The sequence below is a fragment of the Rhipicephalus microplus genome, chromosome 1, assembly GCF_043290135.1.
Source record: "Rhipicephalus microplus isolate Deutch F79 chromosome 1, USDA_Rmic, whole genome shotgun sequence".
Classification (NCBI taxonomy): domain Eukaryota; kingdom Metazoa; phylum Arthropoda; class Arachnida; order Ixodida; family Ixodidae; genus Rhipicephalus; species Rhipicephalus microplus.
The window spans coordinates 63,317,962-63,333,672 of NC_134700.1; the positions used below are offsets into that span (position 1 = coordinate 63,317,962).

At 47.6% G+C, this 15,711-nt stretch overlaps 1 protein-coding gene across 1 annotated transcript in view; it reads right to left on the bottom strand.

The window, feature by feature from the left end:
• Positions 1 to 15,711, bottom strand: part of TppII (Tripeptidyl-peptidase II) — a 236,372-nt gene that overhangs the window by 32,527 nt on the left and 188,134 nt on the right. Inside the window, exon 27 of the mRNA XM_075873097.1 lies at positions 6,732 to 7,017. Coding sequence (XP_075729212.1) covers positions 6,732 to 7,017 — 286 coding nt within the window. The remainder of the gene's footprint in view (positions 1 to 6,731; positions 7,018 to 15,711) is intronic.

Below are 15,711 nucleotides of genomic sequence, written 5' to 3' on the forward strand. Positions count from 1 at the left end.
AAAGGCCAACTCCGGCAATTTTTCGAGGTCAATGGATCTCAATGAAATTCGCTGGGTATGTTGCTTTGCACATTTCTGTTATTTATGCCAAATTACCGGCTTGAAATATGCGCTAATTGTTTGCAAATGAATTTCAAAGATTGCCTCGAAAAGCTCACCTCGCTTGCTAAAATTATTGGCAACACTGTCTGTGTGACGTCGTGTTTGGCATGTCAACGGAAGTGACGCACCCGATGGCATCGCTGCTTTGGCCGCTACAGCGTTTATTGTGCTTTTCACAAGGCGACGGCGGCGGTGTTTGGCACGGGTATAGCACAAGAATGCTTTCTTTCTTCCTCTGTGGTGTTTCGCCGGTGCTTCAATGAACTGGCTTTCAGTTTTCATACTTCGCGCCGGCGGAACCAGTATACAGCCTCTGGCTCTACCGAATAGTACGTCATATGCAGACAGGGCGCTCGGTTGGGTTTCGGTTTTGGTATTGCACATTTTTGCCTATTAAAATTTATTTTCAATTTTCCTGAGCATTCCAGCTATTGGGCTCGTGACAAGGGTGTCCCAGGAACATAGAAACACCATAACCTTGACATGGTCAAAAATCGCCGGAGTTAGCCTTTAACCCCTTTTTAAGAGGCATGCTCTGGGCATCAATTCTTGCCTTTTATATGTGATGTCTTTTTTTAAGCAGGGTACCTCGTATGCATTTTCTTATCAACACGTATATTACTGTACGCAAACTGATGTCTCTCATACCTAATTTGTCCCTTATATTAGTGTCTTTTATAAAGGGCTTCGATTGTATTGCCATTCCTGTGGATGCAATGCTAAAAAAGTTGATAATGTTACATATAGTATATATGTACTTCCACAACACATACACCACCGCTCCCATAACACATACAGTGGACTAATTAAATGGAACCTGTAGAGAACAGGAAAATAGGTTCGGTTTAATGGTAGTTACATTTATCGAGATATGAAGTGGGGGTGCACATTACAAGTATGAAGCCAATCATATCAAAGGCAGTTTTTCCATTTAAGATGCAATTCCATCACAGAAATTTTCTTTTACTGAGTCTGCTGTACACACTGCTAGTGTTCCCGAATTTCATTCTGAAATGTCCAGACACTAGGCCTGTGTGAATAGTAACTTTTAGATCAGAAGTAAATTAAAGGTGATAGAGGTTTGGCCCAATAATTTTGAATCGAAATCAAGCTGTATACATCATGTATAATAAAGAAATGAGCACATTTGTCATGACCCAACTAACCTGCATGATACCTCTCTAAAACAGAAAGAAGGCCTTTACAAATGCCATTCCTTTTGATTCAAAGAAAGCGGAATAAACTTTTAATAGTATGAGGATTTAACTTTTGGTAGATTTCAAGTAATAACCTGTAAAGCATTGCTACAGTATAAGCCGGGCAAGAAGAGAGGAACACGAGGTTGGCTGGTGCAGCCTGTGGACTACACCGTTGCTTGTCATTGCCTGACCTAGATCATTCTCATCCTGCAAATAAACACAGTGAACCTTCAATGGTAACAGTATGTTAAGTTATAAAATTTATTATACTTAGAGCATATAAACCACCATATAACAAGCTTTTGAACTTAAGACATGATGAATCGATGTGAGGGTAAAATGTTCATTTAACCTTGATGTGGGGCCTCGTGGCAATGCGGATTTTCCCTGGATAGATATATTCATGATATAGACTGCAGTCAAAGCACTTTTACATGATTGTTACATGCAAATTAATATACTGTAATAACTCCTTAACTGGAAGTTGTAAAAACCAGGGAAAATGTTGAAATAAGCGGATTTCCGAGATTGGCAAAGTTGCACAACTCACCGGAAAATATCTAGAACTTGTCTGAAAATAATTATACTTATAGCTTATAATGACAAAGCTGCATTTTACATAAAAATAAAATTATTATACAAAAAAATTTGTTATAAAGATATATTTTAACACTATATCTATATTGCAAGACTTACTTTGTTATAACCAATTTTTCGTTATATCCGGGTTTGTATATCAAAGTTTATGATGACCCCGCTACTCACCGTAGCAGATGATCACCGCGGGTTTACGCTTAGCGAGCCACAGGGCCGCGACTCCGTCACCTACTCGTGTGTAGCGCACCGCTCCGCGCGCTCAACTAATCAGGCGTTTAGCGCGACGCGGCAAAACAGACAGTGTTACAATACAAAAATACACAACACTTTATTGCCTTTGACAGCACCTTGAACAACAGTACAACGTCCGCTCCCTGGACGCGGAGAGCAAAGGCACCCGCACGCGGACGTTCACGATAAGGGGAAACTGCGAGCACGTCGCAGCTGGCAATGGCAAGCTTTGACACGCCGGTCGGGAAAAGGTCCCCCGCGGCTATGCTGCGCACTCTCACGATGGCCACTGGGCCTGGTCGCGAGCGTTAGGGCAAACCTTGTACGCGTAGGCCTACGGCAAGTGCGGCTCGGTGTGGTACAACCACTTCAAGCACTAGGCACCGCTGTGGCCTTCTCGTACAGTACCGAAGCTAGCACTCAAGTAAACAGGAGGTGCCACAGGCCACAGGCCACCTCAGGCAGGCTACAGTCAAGGTGCCACAGTGCCACCTCAGGCAGGCTACAGTCAAGCGATTCCCAAAGGGGACGCGCGGTGCCACAGGCACCCTCAGGCAGGCTACAGTCAAGCGATTCCCAAAGGGGACTCTGACTAAGGAAACGCGTGCTTACCCTGCGCCAACCACGGAGAAAAGAGAGCTCCCTTGGCGTGCACGTAACACGTGCCGCGCCCGCGTGTGGCGCCATTTATCGCCATGCGCCGTTACCAGAGCAAAAAAAAAAAAACAAAAGGGTGTGGCCATGCGGCGGAATGCCCACGAAATGGTCGCGGGCGTGTCTCAGATTCCCACAGGTTTGAGTTACTCATTACCGGCTCTTCCGCTGTCACTTCTATGCTTTTTCTCTCGTAAAGGTTTAAAAGAGAAAAAGTTTATACAAAAGAGACATTGAGTGGTTGGGTTCTGCAGGACTGCCAATTTAATTAGCAGAGAAAAACTGCTTTATCCTCATTTGCTTTGCAATCGTCCTCGGGCCTGAGAGGGCTTGCTCCAGCTACTTGACACATTGCACGAGCCAGTCTTCCCGCTGCTACATGTGACCTTATTTTGCAGCCAGCGCAGCAAATTTCTGTTTTCAGCAGATTTCGGCACCTCTAGAGGTAGTTTGTCATCGCCGTTGTCTCAGTCGTCAACTCCATTAGGGGCAGTTAGACTAATTTCAGTATCTGTCCTTTCTCTGGTCACTTTAGGCGGCACCGTTATTGGTAAGCTTTATGATCTCTTTAGAAATTTCGTCACAATCTGTAAAGTCACCTGTTTCCACTTCTGGTGAACTGGCAGCATCTAAAAATCCAGCATGTGCTTAAGAAGATGACGATAGCTGCTGCACAAACATTTTGCCAAGTACTGTACTGCTCCTAACAGGTCAATTTTGTAGCCTTTGTCCATTTCATACAATGAAATTCTATGGAACACTCTCTTTCCGTAGATTTTTCGAGCATCTTCAATCACACCTTGGTTCTTCAGCTGCAGCACCGTCTTATTTGCCAGCAAAAATTCCACTGACTGCCTCCAAGTTCTATATTTTGCCATGGCCTGGGCAATTGTCGACAATGAACAGGATTCTGTAGCTTTTCTTGACCATCCTGTTATCAATGGCACGAACATACATTTCAAAAACAGCTGCAGTCATCCACACTGCTTCATTGGGATGACAGATGATCTCATTCGGCAGTTGTGCATTGCTTAAGCCCCTAAGCTTGAGAAGTTTGCCAATTATAAGTAACAGCAGCTTTTATTCACCTGTGGCATTTGCCGAGCTAAAGACCATTACCCTGTTCATCTGTTGTTTCTCTCCCATGCGCCCTGCACTTTTTGGTGTGAAGGTGTGGCTCAGCAACCTTTTACATTATAGCACTGCCTCATGAAGGGTAAATATGTCTGTCAGCGCAACTCTTTTGCAACGGAGAGAGCCAGCTGCGGAGCCAATTGTCTGCAGAGGCTGCATGAACAGTGCCACTCTCGCCATGCACCGTACTTATACATCCCACTGTTCCTTATTCTGAAGCAGCCAAACCGGCCACTGCTGCAGTTGAAATCTGTGTGCCCCATTTGCAAGGCCAGAGTGTCTGACTTCTCCATCATTAATGCTCTGGAGGCGAGAGGTTGGCTCCTCTGGCATTCTGCAGCCATACCATCAAGGCCGCTGCAACGTCTGGAAACTGAAAGCCCCGAACCCATTTCTGCTGGCCGAAGATCTGTTGATGTCCCCCAAGCACCTTCTGTCTGTTTTTCAGCACAGTTGAGAGCGTAAAGAAAAGGATGCTGAACTCTTGCATTATGCTCGATTTTGTTCAGCCTCCTTTCTCCACTTCTTTGATTAGGGCAACTTTAAGTTCTAGCATTAATTTGCGCTGTTTTAGTCATGCCATGCTCACGTCACTCACGTTAAGTTGCCGCTCTTCACAGTCAGTGAAAAATATGTAATGCGTACACTGCGCAGATTGAACAGAAATTGCACTTCTGTAAGAAAATGATGTACACTGCCAAAAGCAAACAAGACAAACTGCACCAAGCGTGGGAAGAGAGCCTGCCCTGCACATGTGCCACATGACATGCCACAGGGTTGCTTCACAAAGTTGGTATGTTGCTAGATTCAGACTTCACATTCGCAGAAAGCATTGATATAGTAGTGGCAGGCCCAGCCAAATTTAAAAAATAAACAAAAATCTAAGAACTTCAGGTGCAGCAGCATTGCGAGAATCTTTTGAAATGATCTAGCAGTGGAACTCTCGTTCCACTCCTTATCAAGATTTCAAAATATCTCGTACTCTTTATATTGCGCACTGACATTGTACAGCAAATGGGCCTCAACCATTTTGCCTCCATAGAAATGCGACCGCTATGGCAGGTGTTATAGAACCCGCAACTTTCGGGTCAGCAGCCGAGTACCGTAGCCACTGTCCCACCGCAGCGGATCTCATTACTGACTCGTGCGACCTCTTGCACACTATGAAACAAATGTGACTAATCTTATTTGTGGCAGCAGACACAACCCTCACCCCACATCGCTTCGCTACATTCTTCAGTCTGTAGTGGCTCCGTCTGTCTACATCTCCGTCTGTAGTGGCTCCCTGCATCGCCGACACTTTTGCAGCCATACCCAACGCAATGGTGGCAGCTTCTTTCAAGAAGTCCTCATTTTGAACTCTGGATGGCACCGAAGATAGTGAAGTTTGGGAATGCGACAACAACAAGGAAAGCAGTGATACTTCACATAATGACAGCTCGTGATTATGCAGTTACACAGCTGATTTTCGCACAATTAAATGGTGAAATGTCAAAGTTTTTAGCGAGAACTCGCCTTACATTAGTCTGCAAACTTTTTTACCTTTTCTTTGGTCTTTCAACTCCCCCCTCGCCTTATAATCCTGACCGCCTTATATTCGAATTAATCAGACATTTTTCTGGTCCACTGAAATCCAAACTGACTACAGTATGTCATTTAACTGAAGTATTTCTAGCTTCTTCATTATTTGAGGGTGAAGTATATCCGTATTTATCTTTGCAATGCGAACAGATTTTCGAGAACCGATGCACCGATGCAAGATCTCCGGCCTTTTTGAGGTAATCAATTTGAAGCTGGAAACTACTGCTCATCTTATGTGACCAAATTTCTTTTCCAATGCCGTGTGTAGCATGACATCACAATTCCTCGTTCAACAATACTCAAATGCGCAGACTGGTTTTGGTGAACCCGCAGTGAAAGTTTGAAGCGTGTACCAAGAAACTGCAAATCATGAGAGCAAGGAGCCTCACAAATGAATTCTTGTCCCATTCCTTTTTGTGTAAACGTGTTTAGAATGTGCTCACTCTTTTGTACAGAGCGTGACTTGTGAATTAAACAAAATAATCTGTACCTGAACACTTCAAAACCTCTCTGCAGCTTTGTTGCACCCGATCATTGACAATTAATTGTTCAACTTATGAACAAGTAATCGTTGAATAATTATGAATTCCATGTTGCAGCTCCCATTGCTGATGATAACATATTTTGATTGCATATATCGACATGTGATCATTCAATCGCATGCTACTTAACAGCTACATCCCATATACATCTGCTCGGCTATACCTACACTGAGTGCATCATTCCTTTTGCATTTTACTGGTAGATATACATAAAGGTGCGTTCAGACATGTATATTATTTTAGATGCAAAAATGGTCCATATTCGAGTATACCTTTCATTTTTCTGTTTTATTCGGTGCACCCATTGCACCAATGAGCAGCAGGAGACATAAAACAGCCGGCGCGCTCGATCATTTCGACGTACACACTTCTCCCATAGTGTGTTGCACACCCGTGAGGAGGTTTGTGATTGCTTGAAAATAGTCTATTTACGTTGATTTTATCAGGATGGTGCCGTAAATCCAATTTGGCACACTTTGGCACAATTGGTGCTAAAGCAGGATCCCTGAAAATGCAGTGCAGTGCCCCTTCATTGATTAACAATTCACTTAACTTCCACAGAACCCATCTAAAATCCGGTGAAGCAACTATAACCAAGCTTGCTCCCATGACACATGCAAGTAAAGCGGTGCAGTGAGACCATGGAGAGCCATGCTAATGACGGATGGAATGAAAATTTGCCAGGCCATACCTTGGGGTCACCTGGGTCAGCCCATTTGAGCAGCTCCGCGTAGACACGGTTGAGATCAGCCACCGTAGGGCCCTGGTCATCCGTCGTTGTGACTGCTGCAGCGGACGGTGGCGCATTCGAGCTGGCACTCTCGGGGACTGGCAGAGGTGACGCATCAGGGGGAGGACTGGCAGGCTGTCCGTCACCAGAGCCTCGACTAGCTTCCTGTCTTGTGAGGAAGATCTCGCACATGGCAGCACCCTTGCGTGTCAGGGCCTCCACCACTTGCGCCTTCTGCTTCTCCTGCCTGCAAAGACACCCCACCACTGCTTCACAGGATCACCTCTTGGGCCACTGTATGCTCGGGCAAAGGCCAGATCAGCAGCAGTGTACTAGACCGATTCTGCAGAGTCAAAGGTATTACATCTGCTACACTCGGTTTCATTCCTGAAAATTGTGACCACAGCTAAACAAACTTATCATGAATTATACAGTAAAAGCTTCTTATCTTGCTTTTTATTAATACAAATTTTGTGATAAATTAAACAAAGTGGCATGGCCCCACCAACTTCTTAAAGGCTCTCCATATTAAAGCTCATCATTACGCAAATTATGATAAACCTGAACTACATGCCGTCATGTCTGGCTCTGGCATTAGCGGTCACCTTACCTGGTATGTGAACGGTGGCATGAACTATTGCCAGGAATCGACACACGAATGACAGCGTGTTGAACCTTCCTGGCTATGCTCTGTGATTGATAAGACGTCATGGCTGACGTGTACATTCATTTTTTGAACTACTGTAGAGATACGAGCAAGTGCCATTCAAGGACTCTCCTTCCCCCTTCTCCACAACCTGATCCCACACCGACCATGTACAGAAATCTTCTACTTTAATTCCTTCTAATCCTACTTAGTAGACCTATCTTCAAGCCCCTGTGTCTGAAATTTCAGTGAAAATTTCATTTTTGTCCCCATGTAATCATCACACCATGAACTCGGCCGAAAACAGTCAGAACAGTTTTCAGGATCCTACAAGCAGAAGCATCTATGCCTTTAACATCTGTACTCCAAGACCGTAGATATGACAACGCAGTCAGAAAAAGTAACGCCTTCGAGATATGTGTCAGTGTTGTAAAATGGTCGGCGAACTCACTCATGAAAAAACTCGCTCAGACTCGGTCCGAGCTGCGAGTCTGAGTGAGTAATAATTTGGTGAGCTTGAGTCGAAGTGAGTCTGGTTGAAGAAAATTTTCGTGAGTCCGTGTGAGTACAAAGTGCCAGGGATAAACAAAAGTGAGCTCCACTAACTTTTGACGACCTATAGTCCTATCTACTCAACTTCACTATTAAAATCAGATCTACCTGGGTATAGGTTTATACTCACATTTACTCACACATAATTCAAAGCAGTATCATTCATACAACTTTTTTATATTTATTGATCAGAGGAACAATACACGGCGTTCTGATCACATCATCACAGACTATTCAAGGAATGTTCTTTATCATGGGGCTTCTATGAGTCGGAACAGCACCTCCAGTCGAGATTTCTAAAATTGAAACTGGGGGTCAGTAGCCTCTGAAGTTATTCACCGTGCATCAATAGACAATCTCGGGGGCCGGGTATTTTAAAGACGATAGTCTTTCTTGGCGTACTTGGACACAAAAATTTTGGTCTGTATGTCTGTAAATTTGTCTGTTCGTCGGCCGTAATGATACCCCAAATGGCCAACTTCATCCGCAGCACCCACCAATATTGCTCAAGTTTCAGCATTCGTACTTGTGCGAATGTCTATTAAAAATGAATTATTGCACATATCTGAGGCATCATAACAACACATCAATATTTTGTATGTGTGTCTTTATACTAGAGAAGGCACACATAAGTAATTCTAAGGGCCGTAGCGTTTATCACGCTGCGCTGACAATGCAACGCGATGCTCAAAAAGGCAAGTGTTTCGAACGCTTTGCTAAGACGACACGGTGGTGGCACTTGCCCGTTCCTTTGCGTTCTACACCTTATCGCCTCCGAGACAGGTGCACATCTTTCTCCGTGGGCGCACACCCCTTCCTTTGTTTTCAAAGATAACTGTCAGATAGCCCTTGTGCCTAATGTGCTTCGATGCACTCGTTCGCCTTCGCTGCACGGATCAAGACTCTCTAACACAGCGCTTCCACAATACAACTCACAGACTTTCTCGCCCAGAACATCTAATAAACATTTTGTTCACTCTCTTCACATGCTTGTTAAAAAGAAAAATAACACCCTTCGATTCTGCGTACACTATCGGAAACTGAACAGCGTAACCAAACGGGTTGTATACCCTCTGCCGCGTATTGATGATACACTATATCGACTACGGAGTGCAAAATACTTTTCCTCCCTTGATCTCAAGAGCAGATAATGGCAAATTGAGGTGAATGAGCGCGACCGTGAAAAGACGGCATTCATAACCCCAGACGGCCTCTATGAATTTAAAGTGCATCCATTCGGCCTGTGCACAGCGCCAGCGACGTTCCAGAGAATGATGGACGCTGTCCTCACGAGACTGAAATGGCAGTCCTGCTTGGTGTACTTGGATGACATTGTCGTATTTTCCGCTACATTTGACCAACATCTAGAGCGACTCCGCACAGTATTAGAAGCCATTTGTTCAGCAGACTGACCGTCAAGCCAGAAAAATGCCAGTTAGGTTTTGAAGAGCTGAGATTCCTCGGACACATCGCAGCTCCGAAGGTGTTCGTCCAGACCCTGAAAAGACAGCTGCTATCGCGAAGTTCCCGACACCCAGAGACAAGAAGTCAGTACAATGCTTCCTAGGTTTATGCACGTACTATCGACAATTTGTGGAAAACTTTTTTAACATTGCTGAACCACTTACTAATCTAACAAAAGACGACATGCCCTTTATGTGGGGAAGTGAACAACAGGAAGCATTTGATGAGTTAAGAACACGCCTGAAAGTCTCTCCAATCCTCCCCTACTTCGATAAGACAGCCGAAACTGAAGTTCACACTGATGCGAGTAACATCGGCCTCGGAGCCATTCTAGTCCAGCGGCAGAATGGCTAGCATATGCCAGCCACAAGCTTTCGAAGGCTGAGACAAACTACTCTGGAACCGAAAAAGAGTGTCTCGCAGTCATCTGGGCCATAAGTAAATTTCGACCGTACCTCTACGGTAGACCATTCCGAGTAGTCAGTGACCACCATCGCCTGTGTTGGCTGGCGAATCTTAAGGATCCCTCTGGCCGACTAGCAAGATGGAGCCTTAGGCAACAAGAGTACGATATTACTGTAGTATACAAATCGGGGAAAGGAAGAAGAAGGCAGCGGAAGGACATCTTTGGTGTTTGACTGACAGGTTTTACGACCATAGTCACTTTGAGTTGTGGGCACAGATTCGCCCTTTTAATAAATAAGTTTTATTATACCCCCGAGTCCTTCAGCATCGCTACATTTCACTGCAAATTTTGACGAAATTTGCAGTGAAACATGCAGATACGGGGCCAATTTTTGTGTATATTGTCACGGCTAAAGGCCGGGCAAGAAGACAGAGGACGATGAAGTGATGAGCGTGGACAGCACCCGCGGATCCTCCGAGGAAGAAGAAGTCGAAGCAGCTGCTCTTTTGTTCTGTTAATACAGACCTCGTTTTTTCTGGTCGCACCGTCGTCCTGTGTTCTGTTATTTTCACCTAGCAACGTTGGTGGAGGTGCTGGACTTCTCCAACTGATGCTTGGGACACCTCCGCGCCCTAGCACATCCGAGTCCACCTCTGCAATCCGTTCCTGCAGTGGATACTCCTGTCCACCGCTACAGTCGCCGACAGCGAGGCCTTAGTCCCGAGGCGATCCAGCTCGAACTTCTCAAGTAACACAACGTACCGGGAGAAATGGCTATTGGAGGGCCTTCACAGCTTACTGTTGATCAGCCTCTAATTCCTGAGACCTTCCACGGTGAGGCTTATGAAGACGTCGAGGACTGGTTAGCCCAGTATGAGCAAGTCGCCAAAGCCAACCGCTGGCCCACTGAACAAAAGCTATCGCGCGTCTACTTTGCTTTGGCAGACAGCGCTCGTACGTGGTACGAGAACCACGAGTCAACGCTGTCTTCGTGGGAGGAATTTCGGCAGCAAATTCTCGGGACATTCGCAAACACCGACCAACGTGATTCTGCTCTGCAGCTCATCCAGGCACGGATACAGAAACCAAACGAGAGCGTCGCCATGTTTGCGGAAGACATGGCCTGCCTATTTCAGCGGGCCGACCCCGAGATGCCTGCAGGTAAAAAACTCCCGACATTTGATGAGGGGCGTCAAGGAAGAGCTGTTTGCCGGTCTCCTACGCAACCCACCAACAAGCGTAGTGGAATTTGTCAAAGAGGCTACAACAATTGAGCGAGCATTGCAGCAACGGCGCCGATACCATGACCAACCAAACAAAACATCTCCCAGCCTCTTTGTTTTGAGTGCCGGTAGTGAGTGTTCTCTGCGCGAACTCATTCGTGAGGTCGTTCGGGAGAAGATTCGAAACCTCCTTGTGACTCCGCAAGAAAATACCATGGCTTGCGTTGCAGAAGTTGTGCGGCAAGAACTCCGCCAGGCATTTTCGTTGCCCGAATCGCTCTCAGACCAGCGGTCTGTAAGCTACGCATCAGCTGTCCGTCGACCCACTCCAGTGTCGTACAACTCGTCACCACTGGCTTATCGTGACGAGAGCCAAGGGCCTTACAACAAGCCGTGGGCCCCAGCTCCCAATCCGCCGCAGCCGTATCTACAGTCCAACGTGCCTATGCAAACGGTGCCGATGTACACTCTGCCGACATCTGCATCTTGGTCGCAAGGTATGCCCACCAGTCGACCATTCATCCGTAAGACGGACTTGTGGCGCACTGTCGACCGTCGACCACTTTGCTTTCATTGCGGAGAAGCCGGCCATATTTTCCGCAATTGCCCGTACCGTGACCGTAGACATAACTTTCTACAAACCTCCCCTCGTGCCTATTTCGATAACCGCCGTGACAGCAGTGCAGGCCCGCAAGCACAGCAATCCGAAGTGCCGTATCGTCGACCCCGCTCTCCTTCACCTGCACCGAACTCGCCGCCGCAGCGCAGTTACTCGGAGGTGGTCCGGGGCAGATCTCCTAGCCCTCGTCGGGGAAACTAACAGCTGCGACCTTTGGGGGGAAGGTTGCCGCCCGTCCAGATGCTATCACACCCCCAACATCTTCTCTACGACGTGATACGACGAATGATACCACGGATCGCACGACGCACGATACCAAGGACGATACGACGTCACCGACATCAACGGAAATCGTAAGCGTCAATCTAGACACTTGTATAGACGGACGCCCAATAACAGCACTGGTAGATACTGGTGCGGACTTCTCTATTATCAGCCGTAAACTCACCGACTGCCTAAAGAAAGTAATGTAAAGGGGGTTTATTGAAGGACTGAGCAAGCGGGTGGTAGCTCTAAAGGAACGCAGGCGAACCCAGATGACGGTGCTTGATCGCCGATCTCGTGCCTTCTTCTTGTGCTGATGATAGCTGACCTGATGGTATCAACGTCTTTCTTATTCACTACAATTACCCCCGGTGAAAAAGTTGAAGCCATCCTGGCGATCTAACACGTGGGGACAAGCGGGTCAAAGTACGGCTTCAGACGGTTTACGTGAACGATATCACGTCCACGCCGACGACGGTCGCTCGGTGGCGTGAGGGGTTCAATGGCGTAGTTCACGGGTGAAGTACGCTCGACCACGCGGTAGGGACCATGATAATTGGAGAGTAGCTTGGGTGATACACCAGGGGCGCAGGGCGGTACATGAAGCCATACAAGTGCTCCAAGAACGAACGTTGGTGCAGAGCGATGGTCGTCGTCACGGATCTCCTTCTGGCGCTGTTGGTCGGATGTAGTAAGCCGCTTGGCTAGCTTGCGGCACTCTTCTACGTAACGAGCGGCTTCCGAGACAGGCTTGTATTTGGAGGGATCTGGCGAGTATGGGAGTAAAGTGTCGATGGTGTGTGATGGTTCGCGACCGTACAGGAGAAAAAATGGGGAAAACCCTGTAGTGACTTGCGTAGCGGTGTTATACGCGTATGTCACAAATGGGAGAACGAGGTCCCAGTTTGACCAGAAGCGACATGCGTAGCGAGCATGTCCCCCAGAGTACGATTAAACCGCTCAGTCAAGCCGTTCGTCTGTGGGTGGTAGGCTGTACTCTTCCGGTGAACCATATGGCACTGTTGAAGAAGTGCTTGTATTACATCGGAGAGGAAAACACGCCCTCGGTCACTGAGGAGTTCTCGAGGAGGACCATGACGAAGCACAAAACGATTGAGTATGAAAGTTGCGACGTCTTGTGCTGCAGCTGTAGGGAGAGCAGCAGTTTCAGCGTACCGTGTTAGATGATCCACTGCCACGATAGCCCATCGGTTGCCTGCCGTTGTTAATGGTAGTGGTCCGTAGAGGTCAATTCCTACACGGTCGAATGGGCGGTCTGGGCATGGAAGTGGCTGCAATGAACCTGTTGCAGGATGTGGCGGGCTTTTCCGCCGCTGACATTCGTGGCAGCCGCGAATGAACTGGCGGACGAAGGTAAACATTCCGCGCCAGTAATACCTTTTTCGTAGGCGCTCGTAGGTCTTGAAAACACCGGCGTGAGCACATTGCGGGTCGGAATGAAACGACGCGCAGATGGTAGAGCGCAGCGTTCGGGGAATGACTAGTAGCCATTTCCTACCATCTGCTGAATAGTTGCGTCGGTACAAAAGGCCATCCCGAATACTGAAGTGCGGAGCCTGGCGGCGCAGGGTTCGAGTGGTTGGAAGTGTCGGTGCCTCGGATAACACGTCAAGAAGCGAAGTGATCCATGGGTCATTGCGTTGTGCAGAAGAGATGGTGTCCTCGTCAAGCGCTGACAACTAGTTGTCCGAGGAAACAGATGCGATGTCCGGGGATAGGGGAGATCGTGACAGTGCATCAGCATTGGCATGCTTGTGGCCGGAACGATATACCACGCGAATGTCATATTCTTGAAGCCGAAGAGCCCAACGGGCAAGACGACCTGATGGGTCCTTAAGCGACGATAACCAGCATAATGCGTGGTGGTCCGTTACTACATCAAAAGCACGGCCATAAAGGTATGGGCGGAACTTGACAAGCGCCCAAACGATCGCCAAGCATTCCTTCTCGGTGACGCTGTAGTTTGATTCAGCCTTGGTAAGAGTTCTGCTGGCGTAGGCGACGACATACTCGGCGAATCCAGGCTTGCGTTGCGCGAGAACCGCACCGAGGCCGACACCACTGGCGTCGGTGTGGACTTCAGTTGCTGCCGTAGGATCGTAGTGACGCAGTATTGGTGGCGAAGTGAGGAGACGACGAAGGGTACAGAAGGCTTGGTCACACTCAGAAGACCATGCCGAAATATCAGTGGTGCTGCCTATAAGTTCGGTCAAAGGCGCAATGATAGAGGCGAAGTTGCGCACGAACCGGCGAAAGTACAAGCATAACCCCACGAAGCTCCGTAACTGCTTCATAGTCGTTGGTTTGGGGAAGTCGGCGACAGCACGTAACTTAGCCGGGTCTGGAAGTATACCGTCCTTTGATACGACGTGCCCGAGAATCTTAAGTTGGCGAGCAGCGAAGTGACACTTCTTGAGGTTGAGTTGGAGCTGAGCATTCTTCAGGCACGTGAGGACGTGTTTGAGGCGCTCGAGATGTGTTCCAAAGTCTGGCGCAAAGACGACTATATCGTCGAGATAGCAGAGACAGATTTGCCATTTCAAACCCCGAAGAACCGAGTCCATCATGCGCTCGAAGGTGGGAGGCGCATTGCAGAGGCCGAAGGGCATGACATTAAACTCATACAGATCGTCCGGTGTCACGAAGGCTGTTTTTGGTCGATCGGCATCGGCAAGGGGGACCTGCCAGTACCCTGAGCGCAAATCTAATGATGAAAAAAACTCGGCACCTTGTAAAGTATCAAGGGCATCGTCAATCCTGGGCAAAGGATACACGTCTCTTCGAGTGATCTTACTTAGGCGCCGGTAATCCACGCAGAAGCGAACGGAACCATCCTTTTTTTTAACGAGCACTACAGGTGAGGCCCATGGACTTTGTGAAGGTTGAATGACGCCACGTTGCAGCATATCGTTCACCTGTTCGGTAATAACTTTGCGTTCCGTCACAGAAACACGGTATGGTCGCTGTCGTAGTGGCGCATGGGAGCCGGTATCGATGTAATGTAGAGTAGTAGAAGTGCAGCCAAGTGAAGGTTGAACAACATCGAAAGATTCGCGGTACTGGTACAGCAGTTGGAGGAGTTCAGATCGTTCAGATGGTGACAGTCCGTCTGCGATCGCCGAATCGAACACTTTTGAAGCCTGTAGATGAGAGTGGTTAAGAGCACTGACGGCGGCGAGGTCACTTTGGGATGATTCTTGCGGCACGGTAAAAACTTGTCCGTTGTCAATGGGCTGTACGCATCCAAGAGACTCGCCTTTAAACAGTTTGATGGTATGCGGAAAGGGATTGGTAAGGCAGAGAGCACTGGCTCCATTAGAAATTGAGAGGGCTGAATAAGGGAGCAGAAGTGGTTTCCGACTTAGAAAGAGGCGTGATGGCTCGAAAAATGCTACTTCATCACGCATGCCCTCGGAGACCACAGGGAGCAAAACAGCTGTTGTCGGTGGAATGTCAGTGTCTTCTTTGACAACTAGCTTGTGCGCGGCTTGATTAGTGTGGTCGTAGGGCTGCTCGAAGAACGGAAGCAGTTCAAGTTCGGAACGGGCACAATCTATAACGGCACGATTACGGGATAGGAAATCCCAGCCAAGTATGATGTCATGAGAGCACGAGGAAAGGACGATAAACTCAACAATGTAGTGGTCCTCCGCAATTTTGAGTCGGGCAGTGCAGGCGGCTATAGGTCGAACAGGTTCTCCATTTGCTGCACGTAAGAACATATCAAGCGGCGTGGTCACCTTTCG